This window comes from Miscanthus floridulus, chromosome 3 (genome assembly GCF_019320115.1).
Source record: "Miscanthus floridulus cultivar M001 chromosome 3, ASM1932011v1, whole genome shotgun sequence".
NCBI lineage: Eukaryota > Viridiplantae > Streptophyta > Magnoliopsida > Poales > Poaceae > Miscanthus > Miscanthus floridulus.
In genome coordinates this window covers 20,440,705-20,457,304 of record NC_089582.1, presented here as the reverse complement: position 1 = coordinate 20,457,304, position 16,600 = coordinate 20,440,705, and the positions used below count along the sequence as shown (strand labels likewise).

The 16,600-nt window shown below is 41.3% G+C and overlaps 1 protein-coding gene across 2 annotated transcripts; it reads right to left on the bottom strand.

The window, feature by feature from the left end:
• Positions 1-5,276: 5,276 nt before the first annotated feature.
• LOC136545171 (uncharacterized) lies at positions 5,277-16,009 on the bottom strand. Of its 2 annotated transcripts, XM_066537213.1 has the most exons (4): positions 15,562-16,009; positions 14,871-14,990; positions 5,759-5,969; positions 5,277-5,662 (listed from the first exon to the last, which is right to left on the bottom strand). In XM_066537213.1, the coding sequence occupies exons 1-4, from the start codon at positions 15,656-15,658 to the stop codon at positions 5,635-5,637; spliced, it is 456 nt and encodes a 151-aa protein (XP_066393310.1). In that variant the 5' UTR covers positions 15,659-16,009; the 3' UTR covers positions 5,277-5,634. The 2 variants fall into 2 exon arrangements, 1 of the variants encoding a protein (XP_066393310.1); XR_010780941.1 differs by lacking the exons at positions 14,871-14,990; positions 15,562-16,009 and adding an exon at positions 6,103-6,533.
• Positions 16,010-16,600: the final 591 nt, after the last annotated feature.

Here is a 16,600-nt window from a genome sequence, read left to right as displayed (position 1 = left end):
TAGAGAACGAGTCGGCGGAGATCGTGACCATTGACGAGCATGAGTTCGAGGAGATTATCGAGGAGTACGAGGAGGCGATTCTCATGTAGGAGGAGGTCCTAGAGCCACCACTGACTGACGTAGTTGACACCGTGCCTGTCTAAGGCAAGCCTCGGTGCATAACGCTTATTTTTTATAATCACCGTAAATATATGTGATGTGCATTTACATTACAGAAATTCTATGAAAACCACATGTATGTATATATATATATATATATATATATATATATATATATATATATATATATATATATATATATATATATATATATATCCTAAGAGTCCTACTAGGGCAGGTTCGAGTAGCTGCTATGCTTAGGTTATCGATAGCGTGAGTAACCTGTCGTTACTCATAATAGGTGATTATTATTACTTTCATAATAAAAATGATGAAGAGAAAGTGGAGACTGGGCAGGGATATGGCATGGGTTATTGGTGGGTGTAACAAGTTGTGTCCTATGGCCATGGGGCTTAGCTTGATTACACTGTTTTCCCTGTCCATGTCAATTGAGGACCGTCCGTTGCTGTGGATGGTAGTCAGGTCACAGACTTATTATCCTGAGCACATACTTGCTTATGGGAGTGGGAAGGCTCGTTGCGCTCTTGTCATGGGTTTTCGCTCTTTTTGGACCGACTGATTGGAGGCGGGGAGAGGTGGAGGTCTAAGCACCATGTTGAGACCGGGTCTCAAGTGTGGGGTTTGGAGTCCAAGTTTAGACGAGGACCCAGACCCCTCGACAGGAGTAGAGGGGTTGGTCTCATTTGTGCCTGGGGTACAAATGAGGCGTGTGTTTCGGGGCACCCAGCTGAGATACATTGGTTCATGAATCGTCGTTTCCGTGAGACGGTACGACTTGGCTATGGTCTAGCACCATAGTAAGAACTAGAATATGAAAGATGGTAAATTGGTTCTGATTGCTCAACCCTTGCTTGAAAGTATAACATGTGCTTACCTAGCATGGTTAGCAAATGAAGTAATCATGACTGCTAATTAAACTTGATCTTAAGGACGTACTTCTAGTAATGCTTTTTGCAAACCAAAAGAAAATAGCAGACCATATTGCCTATCATGTTCCTTGCAAGTCGGGAAACTATTCCCATTAGTCGGGTAAGTCTTGCGAGTACATTGTGTACTCAGGGTTTATTGTACCCTGTTGCAGGTGTAGCTTGAGGAGTTAGCTCGTGTGGAGGATTCTTCTGGTGGGCATAGATGGATTCGTGTATCGTTTCCGCTAGATGATTATTACATTCCTGTTGTTTAATTATCGCACTCTAAACTCTGGTATTGTAATAAATAATTTTTAAGACTCTAGGTTGTATGAAATGGACTAAGTATTGTAAGCTTGTACTCATTATTGGATTCTGGATGTAAAATATGGATTGTTTCAAGTTCTCCCTTGGGGTGTGCTCGACGGAACTGTCCGGTATAGTCCACTTGCAGGGTGCTTAGTGTTTAGTGGAAGACAAGCTCCTCCGAAAGCGTGTTATTCCAAGCGGTTCTGCCACACGCCTACCTCTCGCCCTTCGGTGAGAGACCCCTGTTCTGGTGCCTGGGCAGCAATGGCTGACATAGGCTCTGTTTGGTTGCCGCCTATGCGTGCCACACTACAGCGGGCTGCGCCAAACATGCGGCGGCCAAATCGTGCACCAGACTTTTGGTGACTGGTGGCACAAAAATGAACTAGCATTGCTATGACTGCGTGATGACAAGCCGCAGGTTCAACAATCAACTAAACAGATGCCCAAGCTTAGGCGCGAGATTTGTGGCGTAGCGTGGCAAGGTGTAGACGTCAACCAAACACTCCCATAGTGACAGTCTATTTTTTGAAGAATGGAGGAAAACGATGAGTGTCATGATATTTTTTGCAGACGAGCACTATTACAATAAAACCTAACCGAGGCATTTTGCAAAGAGGCTTGGAGGTAGGCAAAAATTTGAACCGTCTCGGTTAATGCCTGGGATTAACCGAGGCAGTCACTTTTATTAACCAAGGCGGTTACAATCAATCACCTCTCAAAATTGATTTACGGAGGCGGTTAAAAAATAACCGCTTCTTAAAATCTATTAACCGAGGTGGGGGCGGACCTCCTAAATGGCCTGCCTCGGTTAATCTAGGCATCGATCGTCTGCCCGTTTGATATGCATGATGGACCCAAGACCAAGGCACATGCATGTTGGCGCCTGCTAGCTAGCTAGCGAGATAGTCTCATCAGATGAGGCACATACACATGAATATGCACGCATGCTAATGCTAATACTAATCGGCACATAGCTGATCCATCACACTAGAATTGAGGCTGATCGATCTGCATCAACACTGCTTACTACTCCGATACATGGAACACAATTTAGGGTGTGTTTGGAATTATATTTGACGCTAGTTAGTTGATCAAGTCAGATTTTGGTCATGGCTAAATCAGGTGACCAGAATTTGGTTATGTTGCATGCTTGTGTTTGATGGTGGCCAAGGCCAAAATTTTAGAAGTACAAAAATGCAGGGGTGGATCCACCAATATGGCGACTGGCGACCAAGCCCTAGGGCATGTTTGCAAGGGTGGCCCATGGGCCTGGTTGCACCCCCTCGGGTGCAACCTGCGTGTTTGGTGGCCTTTTCCCTCCCCTCAGTTTGTCTCTCCTCGACACAAATCATCCCCTCCGCCTGGCTCTCTGGCTATGGCCAAATCGGGCATTTTTTAGGGCTTGGCTCTATGCGGCTCACGGTGGGCGATTTGGGGGCGCGTGGGCTTGTGCGGGAAGGGTGAAACCTCCGCATGTGCTCCCTCCATCACCTATAAATCCTCCCCTCTTCTAGTCGTGGCCTCGTTCTCCTCCATTCCCTCTCCACTGCTGCAATCCCGTGAGATACCGGCATTTGTGATGTGGTGGTGTCTGGCGAGGCGGCCTTCTTCCCCGACAGGCTTCCTCTCTGTTCCCCCGCCGCACATCTGCTTTGACTCGACAGCGCACCTTCTTCTTCGCTAGGACTCTGGGAGGCAGCCATCTCCTTCCTTCATTCGTCTTCCTCGGTTCCGATGGTGCGCTAGGTGGCGGCGTGGACCGGATCTACTTCCTCTCCTTCCAGATCTGCTAGTTCTTCGTCGCATCATCTTCTTCTTCTCTGTTTTGAGCTTGCCTTTGCCTTCGACGAGCACCCCAAGGTGAAATCGACCCCCAAATCCCAGTGCGCTTCTGATTTCGATGATGCTAGGGTTTTGGATTACTTCTACGCGCTGCTTATTTCTGCTTTATTCGAGTACTATGATTTGTTTTGCTTATCTGATGATGGATTTAGGGTTCAAGTGATGTTGTTCATGTTTTGTTACTTGCTTGTTCTATGTTTACCTTGTTGCTATGGTAGATGATGTAGTCCAGTGCATTGGGAGTCATATTCATACAAGCAGCCATGCTTTACTTCTTTTTTTATGCTTACACAACCATGTTGAGGCCAACCAGGGCTGTCTAAACTTAGTATACCTTTGAATTTACATGCATGTAGATGGATCCATCTGGAAATTGTGACACGATGGTCAGACAAGCAGCTGGCATGGTAGTTATCATGGTGTCTGTTGTTGTTTCTAGGCTTAAAAGGAAGAGGCCTAAACCTGACCCACTGTTGTATGACCTAAAGAGTGATGTTGAACAACATAGACAGCAAACCTTGTAGGCCATCTACAACTCCACAGATGCTGAGTGCATTTCCATATTAAGGATGAGAAGAGCTTCCTTTTTTCTTTGTGCAACCTATTTAGAACTAGGGGCCTTGTAGTTGAAATTGGTGGGTGCACAATTGAGGAGCATGTTGCAATGTTCCTCAGTTGGACACAACCAAAGATTTAGGGTAGTCCACCAATCCTTTAGGAGATCAATTGAGACTGTTCATAGGCACTTTCACCAAGTTCTCTATGCTGTTGGTGAGCTTAGAAATAAAATGATTAAGCCTCCATCAACTAACATACATCCAAAGATCCTTGGGAGCCATAGATGGAACCCTTACATGCAGGTAACTGCCCATTCAACTATTAAGCCATTGCATAATTTAGATGTCATCCCATGTTCTTATCCCACTTACACAATTTTACTAGGACTGTTGGTGCCATTGATGTCACCCATGTGTTGGCAAGGGTGCCTAGACCCATGCAGCAAGCTTTCAGGCATAGGAAACACAACCCCTCACAAAATGTGATGGCCGCTGTGGACTTTGACCCCAAGTTCACTTATGTTCTTGCTGGCTGAGAGGGCTCAACACATGATGCCCTCATCCTTACTGATGCCATTGAGAGAAATGATGGTTTCACTGTGCCACAAGGTAACTCACCTACCTGTCCACTACACTTATGTCCTATACCATGGCACAACATTCACCTTAGACACTCATTGGTTCACTTGTAGGTAAATTCTACCTTGTAGATGCAGGATATCTATGCCGCAGTGGTTTCCTCCCTTTCACAGGGGGTGAGGTACCATCTGACAGAGTATGGCAGTAGAAACCTACCTACCAATGCAAGGGAGCTATTTTACCTGAGACACTCTTCACTTAGGGTCTCAATTGAGAAGGCTTTTGGGGCATTGAAGAACAGGTTTTGTATTTTAGATAACAAGCCCTTCCACCCTTACAAGACATAGGTCAAGCTTGTGTTAGCCTGCTGCATTCTTCACACCTGGATTCTAGGCTTTGGCATTGATGAAGTAGTGCCCCCAGAGGACTGGCTGCCACCCAACCAGCATGACACTCAACCTGTCCATGAAATGCTGTCTCAAGACTCCCATGGCATGTCCACTAGGAGGGATGCCATCTGTAATACAATGTGGGAGGGTAGGGGTACCCAAAGGACCTGATTCATGCACTACACCACAACCTTAAAACAGCGACTAACTTGGAGTTGCTGAAAGGGGTATACAACGATTGACAATTAGTTGCTAAAGGTTGTAACGATGGACCCTGCAGCTGCTAATGAAGCCATCGTTATATGTAAACAGCGACAGACATGATCTTTAGCGACCGACAGTTCGACGGTCCAACTTTTTGCAACCAACAACACGTTAGAGCTTTTAGCGACTGACAGTTCATCGCAGTAAGAACTTTTAGCAACCAATAGTCCATCAAGCTCAATTAAATAGGTAAAAAAATAAACCAGATGTATTTAAAACTGGACCAAACATTCACGACCAATACAATATTGAAATTATATTATACAAATTTTGAATGACACAAAAATGGGCACATTAATCATACTCCCATTCATTTATATCAAACGAGTACATACATTATCATGTCACTGCTTGTGAGCCAACATACAAGCCATCAAATATTATTTCCCTATTAACCAAAAGCAATCAAACATTGATCAAATGCTAGCACCATCAGGTTGCCAGTCCAAAAACAATAAAAGCTAGCACCATCAGGTTGGAGTCCAAAAACAAAAACCACCAGGTTGTAGTCCAAAAGAAATCAAAGCTAGCATGTAGTTCACCATCAGTAATTCAATGGCTTCCTATCAACAAACTCAATGCTAAAATTCTGGTGAAACGCAGGCAGATTGGTGACAAAGGGGGAGAAGATAGCTGGAATTCCAGACATTAGTTTTGTATGTATCAAGCATGACAGTTGTTACTGCCAACCCTGTATCAAGAAAAATGGGCGAAACCATAACAATTATATGAGGTTCACTTCAATAGTTCAATGTATGAAGAACTATATGAATCTGAGTTTTTTTACCTTGTGCATTTGCTAAGTGCTTTGTGTCTCTGATGCCAATAGTAACAGCCAGGCAGAGTATCATCAGCATCCAATTGATTTCTAGTATGTATATCTGACCATGCACTGTCGAGGATGTGTGCACAATCTTCTCTCCAGGGAAACAACTTAATGAAGAGCACTGCTTGATGATTTAAAAGGTTCCAGTACTTGATGAACAGGCCAAGTGTTTCTACAAACAAAGTTGCATACATCAGTGCTTCGAAACATGCAGGCCTTTTTTAATGGAATTGTGTAAAAACAAATTACTACTTTAATAATAACATTTTTAAAGAAAAAAAGATAACGGAAGTTAAAGAAATTACCTAGTACTGACACATAAAGGCCAATATGATAACTGCTCTCAATGTTGTGACATTGTGAAATAAAAGCTGCTTGTCCCATATAAGCCAATACAAGTGCAGGATAAACCACAAATATGAATGCAATCTGTCAGGATTTTTTAAAAATCGTTAAGAATCTGAGGACAGTTCAACATTTACAATTTCCTTTTTCAAGTGCGGTGATTAGCACAATCAAGATTCGGAGACCAAGAGAATGTCGATATATGTATGATACTGAGTAAATTAATAGTGTGGTTTGCATGAAAATTTTAATATTCCAACGCTATAATTAAAAGATTTCAGTCAAGAGGCAGATGCTTTCAGAATAAGAACCTGAGGTAAACTAGATATGATTTATTAACAAGAAAAAGTTGAACATAGGGAATCAATAAAATTATGTAAAAATAACACAGGTCAATACTTGCTGTTGTAAGTTGTAACAAACTTGTCTATACCTGGATTGATGATTACAAAAAATGTACAAGATCTGCATACATAGCTTCAGAGCCTAAAAGTTTTACCAATAATAGAAGAAAAAAAGAGTCATACTTTGTCACTAGAATTCAGGTATTGCCCCAGTCAAACATTAAGCAAGGTGAGATGGCTCGATAAACATGGTGGTCCCAATGGATGATATTGTAGAGACCTATTGCACTTATGCAGAGAAGCCAAATGCATACGATTGGTGTAAAAAGAAACCCAACTTTGTGTGTGCCGTACTGTTTGTTGACGGTCATTAACAATAATTATAAACCATCAACATAACCTGCATTTATACTTAATTCCATCACCAAACATAGGTATAGGGGTTTAAACTAATAAATTCTACGAGTTTTGGTGAATCTGTGTTTTCAGTAGGGTTTATCTAGAAAACCATCAAGGGGGACCTATTCGTCAAAGTAAATTACGGAATTCTGTCGCGTAAACAGCATGAGAAGATTCTAGAAGACTCCAGGAGGCTCTCCACCGAAGCAAACCCCGAGGGGCTACCATGTGAGGCTAGCCGGCCCCACCTACAGGTCGGCTGGCCTGTGGGTCCCACCAGTCAGCCTCTGCTTCGAAACTCGGTTCTTCACCGCCTCTTAGATTGCATCTACGTTGTTCTTTTAAGTCGGTTTGATCCAAGGGTCTAGAATTGATGCTCCAGCCTATATATACCAGCCCCTACCCCCCTCCCTTAGCAGATCCCTAAAACCCTAATTCATATCATCAGGATCAGAGCCAGCTATCAAGAGGAGATTTGTCCTCCATAGGATCTAGTCTTATAAATAGAAATAGTGAGATGGAGAGTGAGGGAACAGTTTGGAGGAGATGCCGGCCTATCGGTGCTCTCTCTACGGCTTGAACCTTGATGGATCCAATTTCTATCTGAGCTTGTCTTTGAGATTCCTCTGGTAATCAACTTCTGATTCAAGTAAGCATTTTGTTTATATTGTTCATCAGGATTATGACTCTTTTGAGTGCTTTATTCCTATTCTAGAGGGAGTAGAGTATTAATTGTAAGTGTAAGCATGGTGCTTAGACTTGGGTTAATCGTGGATGCACCCTGCATTCCGTATCAGTGGTAGATCGTATGTGTGACATCAGTTCTATATAGCCTTTACTATATAACTTCGTTGATCCTTTGTAGTCCATCTCCTGTCTGTAGGCGCAAGTAGGACGTGGTTGCGAAGGAAAGCATCCTTTGCTGGTGTCTTTCCCTAGTAATGTCCCTAGTTGAATAGTAAAAGACATAGCTTACCTAAGTCAGAACTAGAGAACCTTAGTTATTCTCTCTACGCTCATGTTTATCCTAACCTTGTTGTTACCCTTAGTTACATTAGACTGTAATTAGTCTCACACGTTTTCCTGTGGATATGATACTTGAAATACTTCTATGTGAAAGCTACAGCGATATCCGTGTGCTTGCGGATTTATCTGTGTGCATTAATTTATACCAACAAGCTTTCTAACGCCGTTGCCAGGGAAACGGTTGCTGAATTAACTATGAGCCTAGCTTAACCTTTTATCTTTTATTCTTTCTTTTGTTTTCATTTTTCTTTTAGCATGAATTTCACTCCTATCTATCAATATGCTAAATCCACGAGCGCAAGCCTAAAGCCACCAGAATCCTCTGAGCCTATCATAACACCTAGTTTTGAGCTACGTCCGTGTTTAATAAAACTGATTCGGGATAAATCCTTCTTGGGAGAAGGCAATGAAAATCCATACTCACACCTATAAGAGTTTGAACAGACCTGTGCATGCTTGTGTATCACTGGCATGTCTGACAAGACCTTAAGATGAAAGTTGTTTCCGTTCTCTTTGACGAGAAGAGCTAAAACATGGTATAGTCAAACCGTAGGGAGTTTGCAAGGAGATTGGGAAACACTATGCTCTAAATTTTGTTTATGTTTCTTTCCCATCTCTAAAGTGGTTAGCTTCGAAAAGAGGTTCTGAGTTTTAGACAACTAGAAGAAGAATCTCTTGGTACATCGTGTGATCGTTTTAACGAACTCATCATCACAGGCCCGGACCTTGCCATTCAAGACCTTATACTTCTTCAACATTTTTACATGGGTCTTAGCAAGGACTCCATAGAATCCCTTGATGCAGCCTCTAGAGGAGCTTTCCTTCATCTGTCTGCTAGTGAAGCAAGGTCTATGCTTGATAGAAATAGTGGAAAGACTCCCTGCACTAGCATTCCTAATAAACTCCCTGGGGAAGAGAAAGAATCATCTCCCGAATAAGAAGATGAAGTTTTGATAGTCAAATCACAACCACTCCAATCCTAAGATTTAGCTATCAATCATGAACCATCAATACTCCCAAAATCATCCAAAAGAGAAGAAATTTCACCTTTGGAAAGCCCTAATAAAATTAAGGATGATATTTTTTATATTGATTTTAGGAAAAGCTTAAACTTTTTGCTACATAAGAGACCTTCGAGCGAAAATAATTCAAATCCTCTCAAGAAGGGATCTGTTAGAAAGGGTCCTTATTCTCATATAGGACATTGGGAAGAACTCAAGGGTGACATGTCAAGTGATGCTATAGAAGGAGAGCTGAGTCATTTAGCCAATCATATCTTCTCCTCTTCTATGCCCACGTTAGATGTCTCATCTAAATCCATCCTTGATTCCGATGATTCCCCTTATGATATTTCTCTAAAGTATCATGATGATCCTAGAAATCCATTAAGACAACCAAAGTATAGGAGTCATAAAGACCATAAGGAAGACCAAGAAGAGCAACAACAATGGCTAGAGGATATTAAGAACTTATGTGCCATTGCCATTGAATGGATGGACGAGGCCTTGAACAAAATCAACCCGAGAGTCACCAATCCAAGGGAAATCTTGGACAACAAAATGACCAATGAATATAATAGGCATGGAATGATGGGGATAATGTTTCCGCCTATAGGCATTCATGAAGAATCAACCTTGGAGTCTGAAAAGGAAGATGATATCAATGAGCACGGAAGCTATTTCTTTAACACTTCATCAAATCCGTGCTCATATGAGAAATCTCCTGAAACAATTGATTTCTCCAACATTGCCACACACAAGATCTTCACCCCCCTCATACTTCCTGCTCATAAAAACTTTGAAAGGGTGGTTGTAGATGCATATATTTATCATAAATATTGTAAATCTCATTGGCATGAATCTTGAGATAGGCACCCAAAGGTTGGTGTTGGAGGGGAAACCACTTCACCAAATAAAAACGCAATTAGAAGGTTTTCCAAGAACGGGCTTTTATCCTAAAGAAAGTACTTTTGGTAGATAACATGAGCTTTCACCTTTTGCTATAATGCACTTGTGAAGTGAGCATAGAAATATAATTGTGAAAATATTCACTTTTGCTATAATGCACTTGTGAAGTGAGCATAGAAATATAATTGTGAAAATATTCCTTCAACTATTTTTGTTACTAACCATTCCAGGTTCGAAGCAAAAAGAATGAAGGATGACAACGTCAGGTATGTCCAACCAATCATCATGCAACATTGAATCACATTCACACATGAGAGTTCTATCATCCCAATTTGGTTTTGCTACAAAATTCAAGTCTAGGAGATGAACTAAAAAATCTTATGCCGTATTGCTAGTTTTGGTTGTCTCTACCTTTAAGTCATGCTCAACTTGCTAAATAACAATTATGCTCGTTCATCTCCACTTAAATAAATCTCTATAATGCTTTTATGCCACCTTTGTATGCTATAGTATATGCGTAGGTTTTGAAGTATTTTCATACACCTTTTAAATTAGGCATGGTGCTTAGTTTAAACTGCTTTTCTGAATCAAATTAGATGAGGTGTGTAGTTTGATTTTTGAACCAAGAGGTGTGTTGATCTTACTTCTAAAGGCTTTTAAATTAAGCGTGGTGCTTAGGTTAAAATGCCTTCCTAAATCAAATTAGACGTGGTGTCTAGGTTGCTTTTTGAGCCGATAGTATGCTGTAGTAGATACTGGATATTTTGTCAGACTAACCCCTATAGGAAACTTTCAATTCAATCTGGGTAAGTCACGATATGAATTCAAATTGGAGATGAAGAAAGACATATGACAAACTCCAATAACTTTGCATAAAGAAGGCAGATGAAAGCACTGTAAGTACCAATGTTCATTCACTTTGTCTTTTGCTGCAAGTTACCTTTGCCTTGAGCCATGCTTGTATAAAAAAACATGATCTCTATGCCGAAAGTAATCCCAACACCATCTTTTCATTAGCATAGAGGGAAATTACAAAATTTTGGACAAACAACCCGTGTTTTAAAATTATATATTCCTTCGGGTATGTGTTGTCCACTAATTCTTTGCAGGCATAAAACAATGAGTAAGATGGAAGGTCTAATAACGTGTCAAAATATCAAAGAGCAGAAAGATGGCATGACAAAAGGATGAGAAAGAAAGGATGTAATCTAGAAAGAAAGCTCATGAACAACTCAAAATACGAGGCTAGTCGAACAAGGAAAACTTCAAGCAAAAAGGAAAGGATCATCACGAGTCATCTACCCTTCGTCATATGGTGACATTACGCTCCAATGACAAAGGTAACATCCTAAGGTAAATGGTCATTATTTAAAAGGTTTTTCATTGATTCTGGTAGGCACATAAATAAGAAATAAAATATGCTTGATTTACAATTTACTTGATCAAACCTGACTAGCTTAACATGTTTAGTTCTTTAAGCTTGTTCCTAGCACCACTTTCTTAAGCACATGGTCTTAACCAATTAAACTAAAAAATGTACATCCCATCTTTGGAAGATGATAGTCATAATCATGTAAAGAACGATACATTATGTAGAGATAGACAATCCTTCGATTGGTTAAGCAATTCAACCCTTTGGGCCAAATATACTTAAATGTTATACTCATGCTCAACCTTTTGATCTTATCACCCATGACATAATTGAACAAAACACACAACATCAACTTCATCTTGTTCAATGTGCCTAAGGTTAGAGAAGAATAAGTAAAATTTTGGTTCTGTTGGTGTTTTCCCACCAACAGAGCCCATGCACTTGATCTCTACCTTGTTTTATGAGCAGGATATACTTCAAGCAAAGTGTGGGGGAAGACAGTCGATTCCCCAAATTTCTACAAGTGAAGGTCCTGAACCTATCAAACCAAAATTAAATTCAAAACCCAAGATGGGTTTGGCGGAAAAAGGTGACATCACCGTAGAGGCGTCATCACAAGAATCCTCGTCTTCAGAACAAACTGAGGAACTCGATCAATGAACTTCACAAGGAGAAGTCCGGTTTGAAGGACTAAAGACACCGAACCGTCACCGAAAGAGCTAGCTTGGGGGAGAAGCACCCCCGTATATCCAGGTAAGTATTCTTTCCCCTTTGTTTTAGTTTTAGTTTCTTTTAATTAGTAAAAAATGATGAATGAAAAAAAACAAAATAAAAATTTATCTTTGCTTTGATCATTTATAGTAATAATGTGTCTCTAGTTTGCTTTAATTCATTTTTAAGAGCTAAATAAAATAAAGAGGACTCTGAATAATCTCTTAAATAGAAATGATGAATAGTTGCTCTGTTGTAATTCCTTTTAAGTACCTAGTTTTTAGCCTTGAATTCTCTCGAATTTTGGATAAGATTGTTTTGACATAAGGATTTACTCTAAACTTGAAACTCGTGGGTAGCATATGCTTGATCTAAGTCTAGGTAATTAACGGATATGATATGAAAAGGTCTGAGCTGTTGTTTATCTTGTTCCAAGTGATACTAAAGTTCTGGAGATTTATCTTTTAAAAAACACAAAAATATTACATGATGAGTTCTTGTATGATAAAGCTTGAATTCTCACTAGAGCCATACATGTTATTTAGGGTAGGAAAACTTTCACATATATGTTGCTTGCTTTTGCATTGAATTTTGTCAAGCTTTGTTGACCCTTATGAGAGGTTTGTCTTGCTGTTAAAATCAAGATCACGTACACACCACCCAGATATGCACTACTCCTACACTGGGGGTAGGCACAAAAACATGCTTGTTGGGTTTTCCATCCACCAAATAAATGCTCCTAATTATTGTTGCTATTTTTCAAAGTTTTATTGCAGAAAAGAGACATGGGGCTATGCAAAAGTTATTCATAAAAAAATAAGATAAAGAAAAAAAGAGAGTTGAGAAAACAAATGGACAAGTGTCCGAGATATCTAAAACAATGGGTACTTAGATGTCCATTTGAAAAAAAGAGATGAATAAGATAGTCCCTGCTCTCTAGTAAATGTTTCTAAGTTTCAAAAGAGAGATAAGGTTTTAAGGAGCAAAACAGAATTAGGATTAGCTACCATATATTTTACACACATACGCATCTTGATTTGATTGTATGACTCAACTCAACTCTCTTTGGATCTGTTGTACGACTTTACAATATATGCATTGCAAGTATGCTCTAGCTTTCAACCTATGAACTCCACATAAAGCCTTAGTGGTAGGAAGAAAAAGGCATAACATCATTATTGTCTTGGCGAGGATTCATAAATACCACATATATTGAGAGACTTGAGAGTGTCATACAAAGAAATCTCTAAGTTTTATTTTGAAAACTTATAAAAACTCCGGAACAATGGTGGAACAACGAACTTAAGACATAGTGCTTGGCTTAATCGTTCTGTCTTTCAATTGCTCAAGACCCAAGTGAAGGCTAAGAAGCTCCATGGTTGAAGGTAATATGGGTAAGTTTGAAAGTCATATCAGTTTATTCTAATCCGGAGGAGAATTTTTGATTGAACGCATGTGTACTTTTGAGGCGTGAAAACATTGTAGCAACTCCTGATCTATTGCTGAGTTTAGCTTTGCTCAGGGACTAGCAAAGGTTAAACTTGGGGGAGCTTGTTGACGGTCATTAACATCAATTATAAACCATCAACATAACCTACATTTATACTTAATTCTATCACCAAACATAGGTATAGGGGTTTAAACTAATAAATTATATGAGTTTTGGTGAATCTATGTTTTTAGCATGGTTTATCAGGAGGCCGTCAAGGATGACCTATTCATCAAAGGAAATTATGGAATTCTATCGCGTAAACAGCATGGAAAGATTCTAGAAGACTCCAGGAGGCTCTCCACCGAAGCAGACCTCAAGGGCTGCCATGTGGGGCTGGTCGGCACCACCTATAGGCCGGCTGCCCTATGGTCCTACCAGTCAGCCTCCGCTTCGAAAGTCGGTTCTCCACCACCTCTTAGATTGCATCTACGCCGTTCTTTCAAATCGGTTTGATCCGAGGGTCCCGAATTGACGCTCCGGCCTATATATACCAGCCCTTGCCCCCCTCCCTCAGTAGAACCCTGAAACCCTAATTCATATCATCAGGATCAGAGCCAGCTATCAAAGAAGATTAGTCCTCCATATGATCTAGTCTTATAAATAGAAATAGTGAGATGGAAAGTGAGGAAAGAGTTTGGAGGAGATGTCGGCCTGTCGATGCTCTCTCTACGGCTTGAACCTTGGCGAATTCAAGTTCTATCTGAGCTTGCCTCTAAGATTTCTCTGGTAATCAACTTCTGATTCAAGTAAGAATTTTGTTTATATTGTTCATCAGGATCATGACTCTTTTTAGTGCTTTATTCCTGTTCTAGAGGGAGTAGAGTATTAATCGTAAGTGTAAGCGTGGTGATTAGACTTGGGTTAATCGTGGATGCACCCTGCATTCCATATCGGTGTTAGATCGCGTGTGTGACATCAGTTCTATACAGCATGTGCTATATAGCTTCGTTGATCCTTTGTAGTCCACCTCCCGATGCGGTTACGAAGGAAAGCATCATCTGCTGGTGTCTTTCCCTAGTAATGTCCCTAGTTGAATAGTAAAAGACATAGCTTACCCAAGTCAGAACTAGAGAACCGTAGTTATCATCTCTACGCCCATGTTTATCCTAACCTTGTTGCTACCTTTAGTTAAGTTAGACCGTAGTTAGTTCCACGCATTTCCCTGTGGATACGATATTTGGAATACTTCCGGATGAAAGCTACAGCGGTATCCGTGCGCTTACGGATTTATCTGTGTGCGTTAATTTATATCAACAGTGTTGCATTGCAAACAAGCATATAAGTATGGAACAAGCCACCGGAAGTTCTATATCTGCAAATAAACAAGTTGCAGAAATGGAAGCTAAGGATTTAAGCTGGCAGTCTTTTTTTTGCGGCTACATCAAGCTTTCTAACCAATTATTCTTAAACTTTTAAGACATGAAACTAAAAGCAATTGTGCAATGTGAAAATTGAGAAAGATGAATATCATGCTCACCCAAGAAGATAGATGCGGACATATACCGCAGAGTATGTCCCGCGTGCTCAATAAGTTCAGGTTCTGGCATTTTCAGTGCTGCAGGCATCCAGTTCAGAAACCGGATATATGTTGACAAATCTGCATTCACAAACTTTGAGAAAACAGTTCCTAATTGCCTTGCCATTTTCTGATTTAGAAAGACTAGGCACCTAATCTGTTTCACTCCAACATTTGGGAGTGTTACAGCTTTTATCTCTATAGGTATTACTGAATCAGGTACACAAACAGCTTGGTGATGATCTATCTCATTGATCATGTACTTTTCCATTTCAGTGATTGTCCCTAATTTCTCTTTGTTAATTGCCACGGTGTGCCATTAACTGACTACAAACAACTTCGAACAAGTCAGTCCAGGTCCATTACCTGAATCGAGCTTCTTGGTCGAGTTTCAAGCGGACAGCAGTGGTTCAAGTTGCTAGACTATGTTTTGCATCAGGTGAGAGCACAAGGTAACAAAGCATACAGTCAAGAAGCTAATACAAATCTATACGCTACTCTGTTATCTTCATAAGCTTGCAGTTCCAGTATTGTGCTTCTAATATCCTACAAGGCAGATTACTATATTTCCACAATAAAAGAGTAATTCATGGCATCTGCTAGCATCGCATGCAAACTGAGAGGCAGGAGACGGGAAGGAACAATAAATCACCTTGGATTGACATGGCCGGAGTAGATGCAAATCCGTCGGAAACCGGACCAGCGTTCCAGCCGGCGTTGCCTGACCCGGTCACACTAACCATCTCCATGGTCGCCACCACATTGTGGAGCCCTCGCAGATGGGCGCTGACCGCGCATCGCGCAACCACGCCCCAGATCTGCCTCGTCCCCACCGGATCAGGGTAGGCCAGCGTGTGGCAGGCCGACGGTGGCCACAGTGGGGACGGCGGGCTTCGAGCGATGTGGAGACAGCGTGTGGGCGGCGACCATGGTGGGGACGGTGGGTGAGTGGGCTGGCGGGCGGGCGGCAAGCGTGGTGGGGACGGTGGGCGGGCGAGTGGCGACCGTTGTGGGCGAGCGCGCCGCAGCAGCAACGGAGGCGCGGGGGTGAAGGAGCAAGCACGCAGCGGCGGCGGGTACGAGGGAGCGTGTCGTGCCCGAGCGCTGTGGCCCCGGGGAGGGAGAAAACTGTGGGTTGTGGCGGCTAGGATTTTATCTGACTGATGGGCTATTTAGGCGCAAAATGGGCCCAATATACATATAGCGATGGATCGTTGGATCCAAATATCAAGTTTTAGCGACCGGTCTTCCAACGATAAAGAAGAATAAAAATAGCGACCGACGTTCGGTTGGAGAAACAAGAAATACTGACCAACCATCTGTTACAAATTTTTAGCGACCGACCGTCCATTAATATTTTGGTACTTTTAGCGACTCACCTCCGACGCTATTTTTGGGTTGTGGTGTATTGATGCATGTTCATTCTTGTATATTCAAATCTGTTAGCCTTGGTATGGAACATTTGGTTGTGTAATGCAAGTGTAATAACTATTGGACAAGGCTAAGACCTATGTTATTTGATGTTCTTCCATTCATGTTCTATGCTTTTGCACTGTATGTTCCTAATTTTGGCATTGTTATGAACTGTTTTATGGTAGATGACCATGAGACACATCCATAAGGAGGTAGTTGCATGCTACTGACATGCTGTTGCCACTTTATGGGTGTGTCCCATGGGCATCTAAGCATAT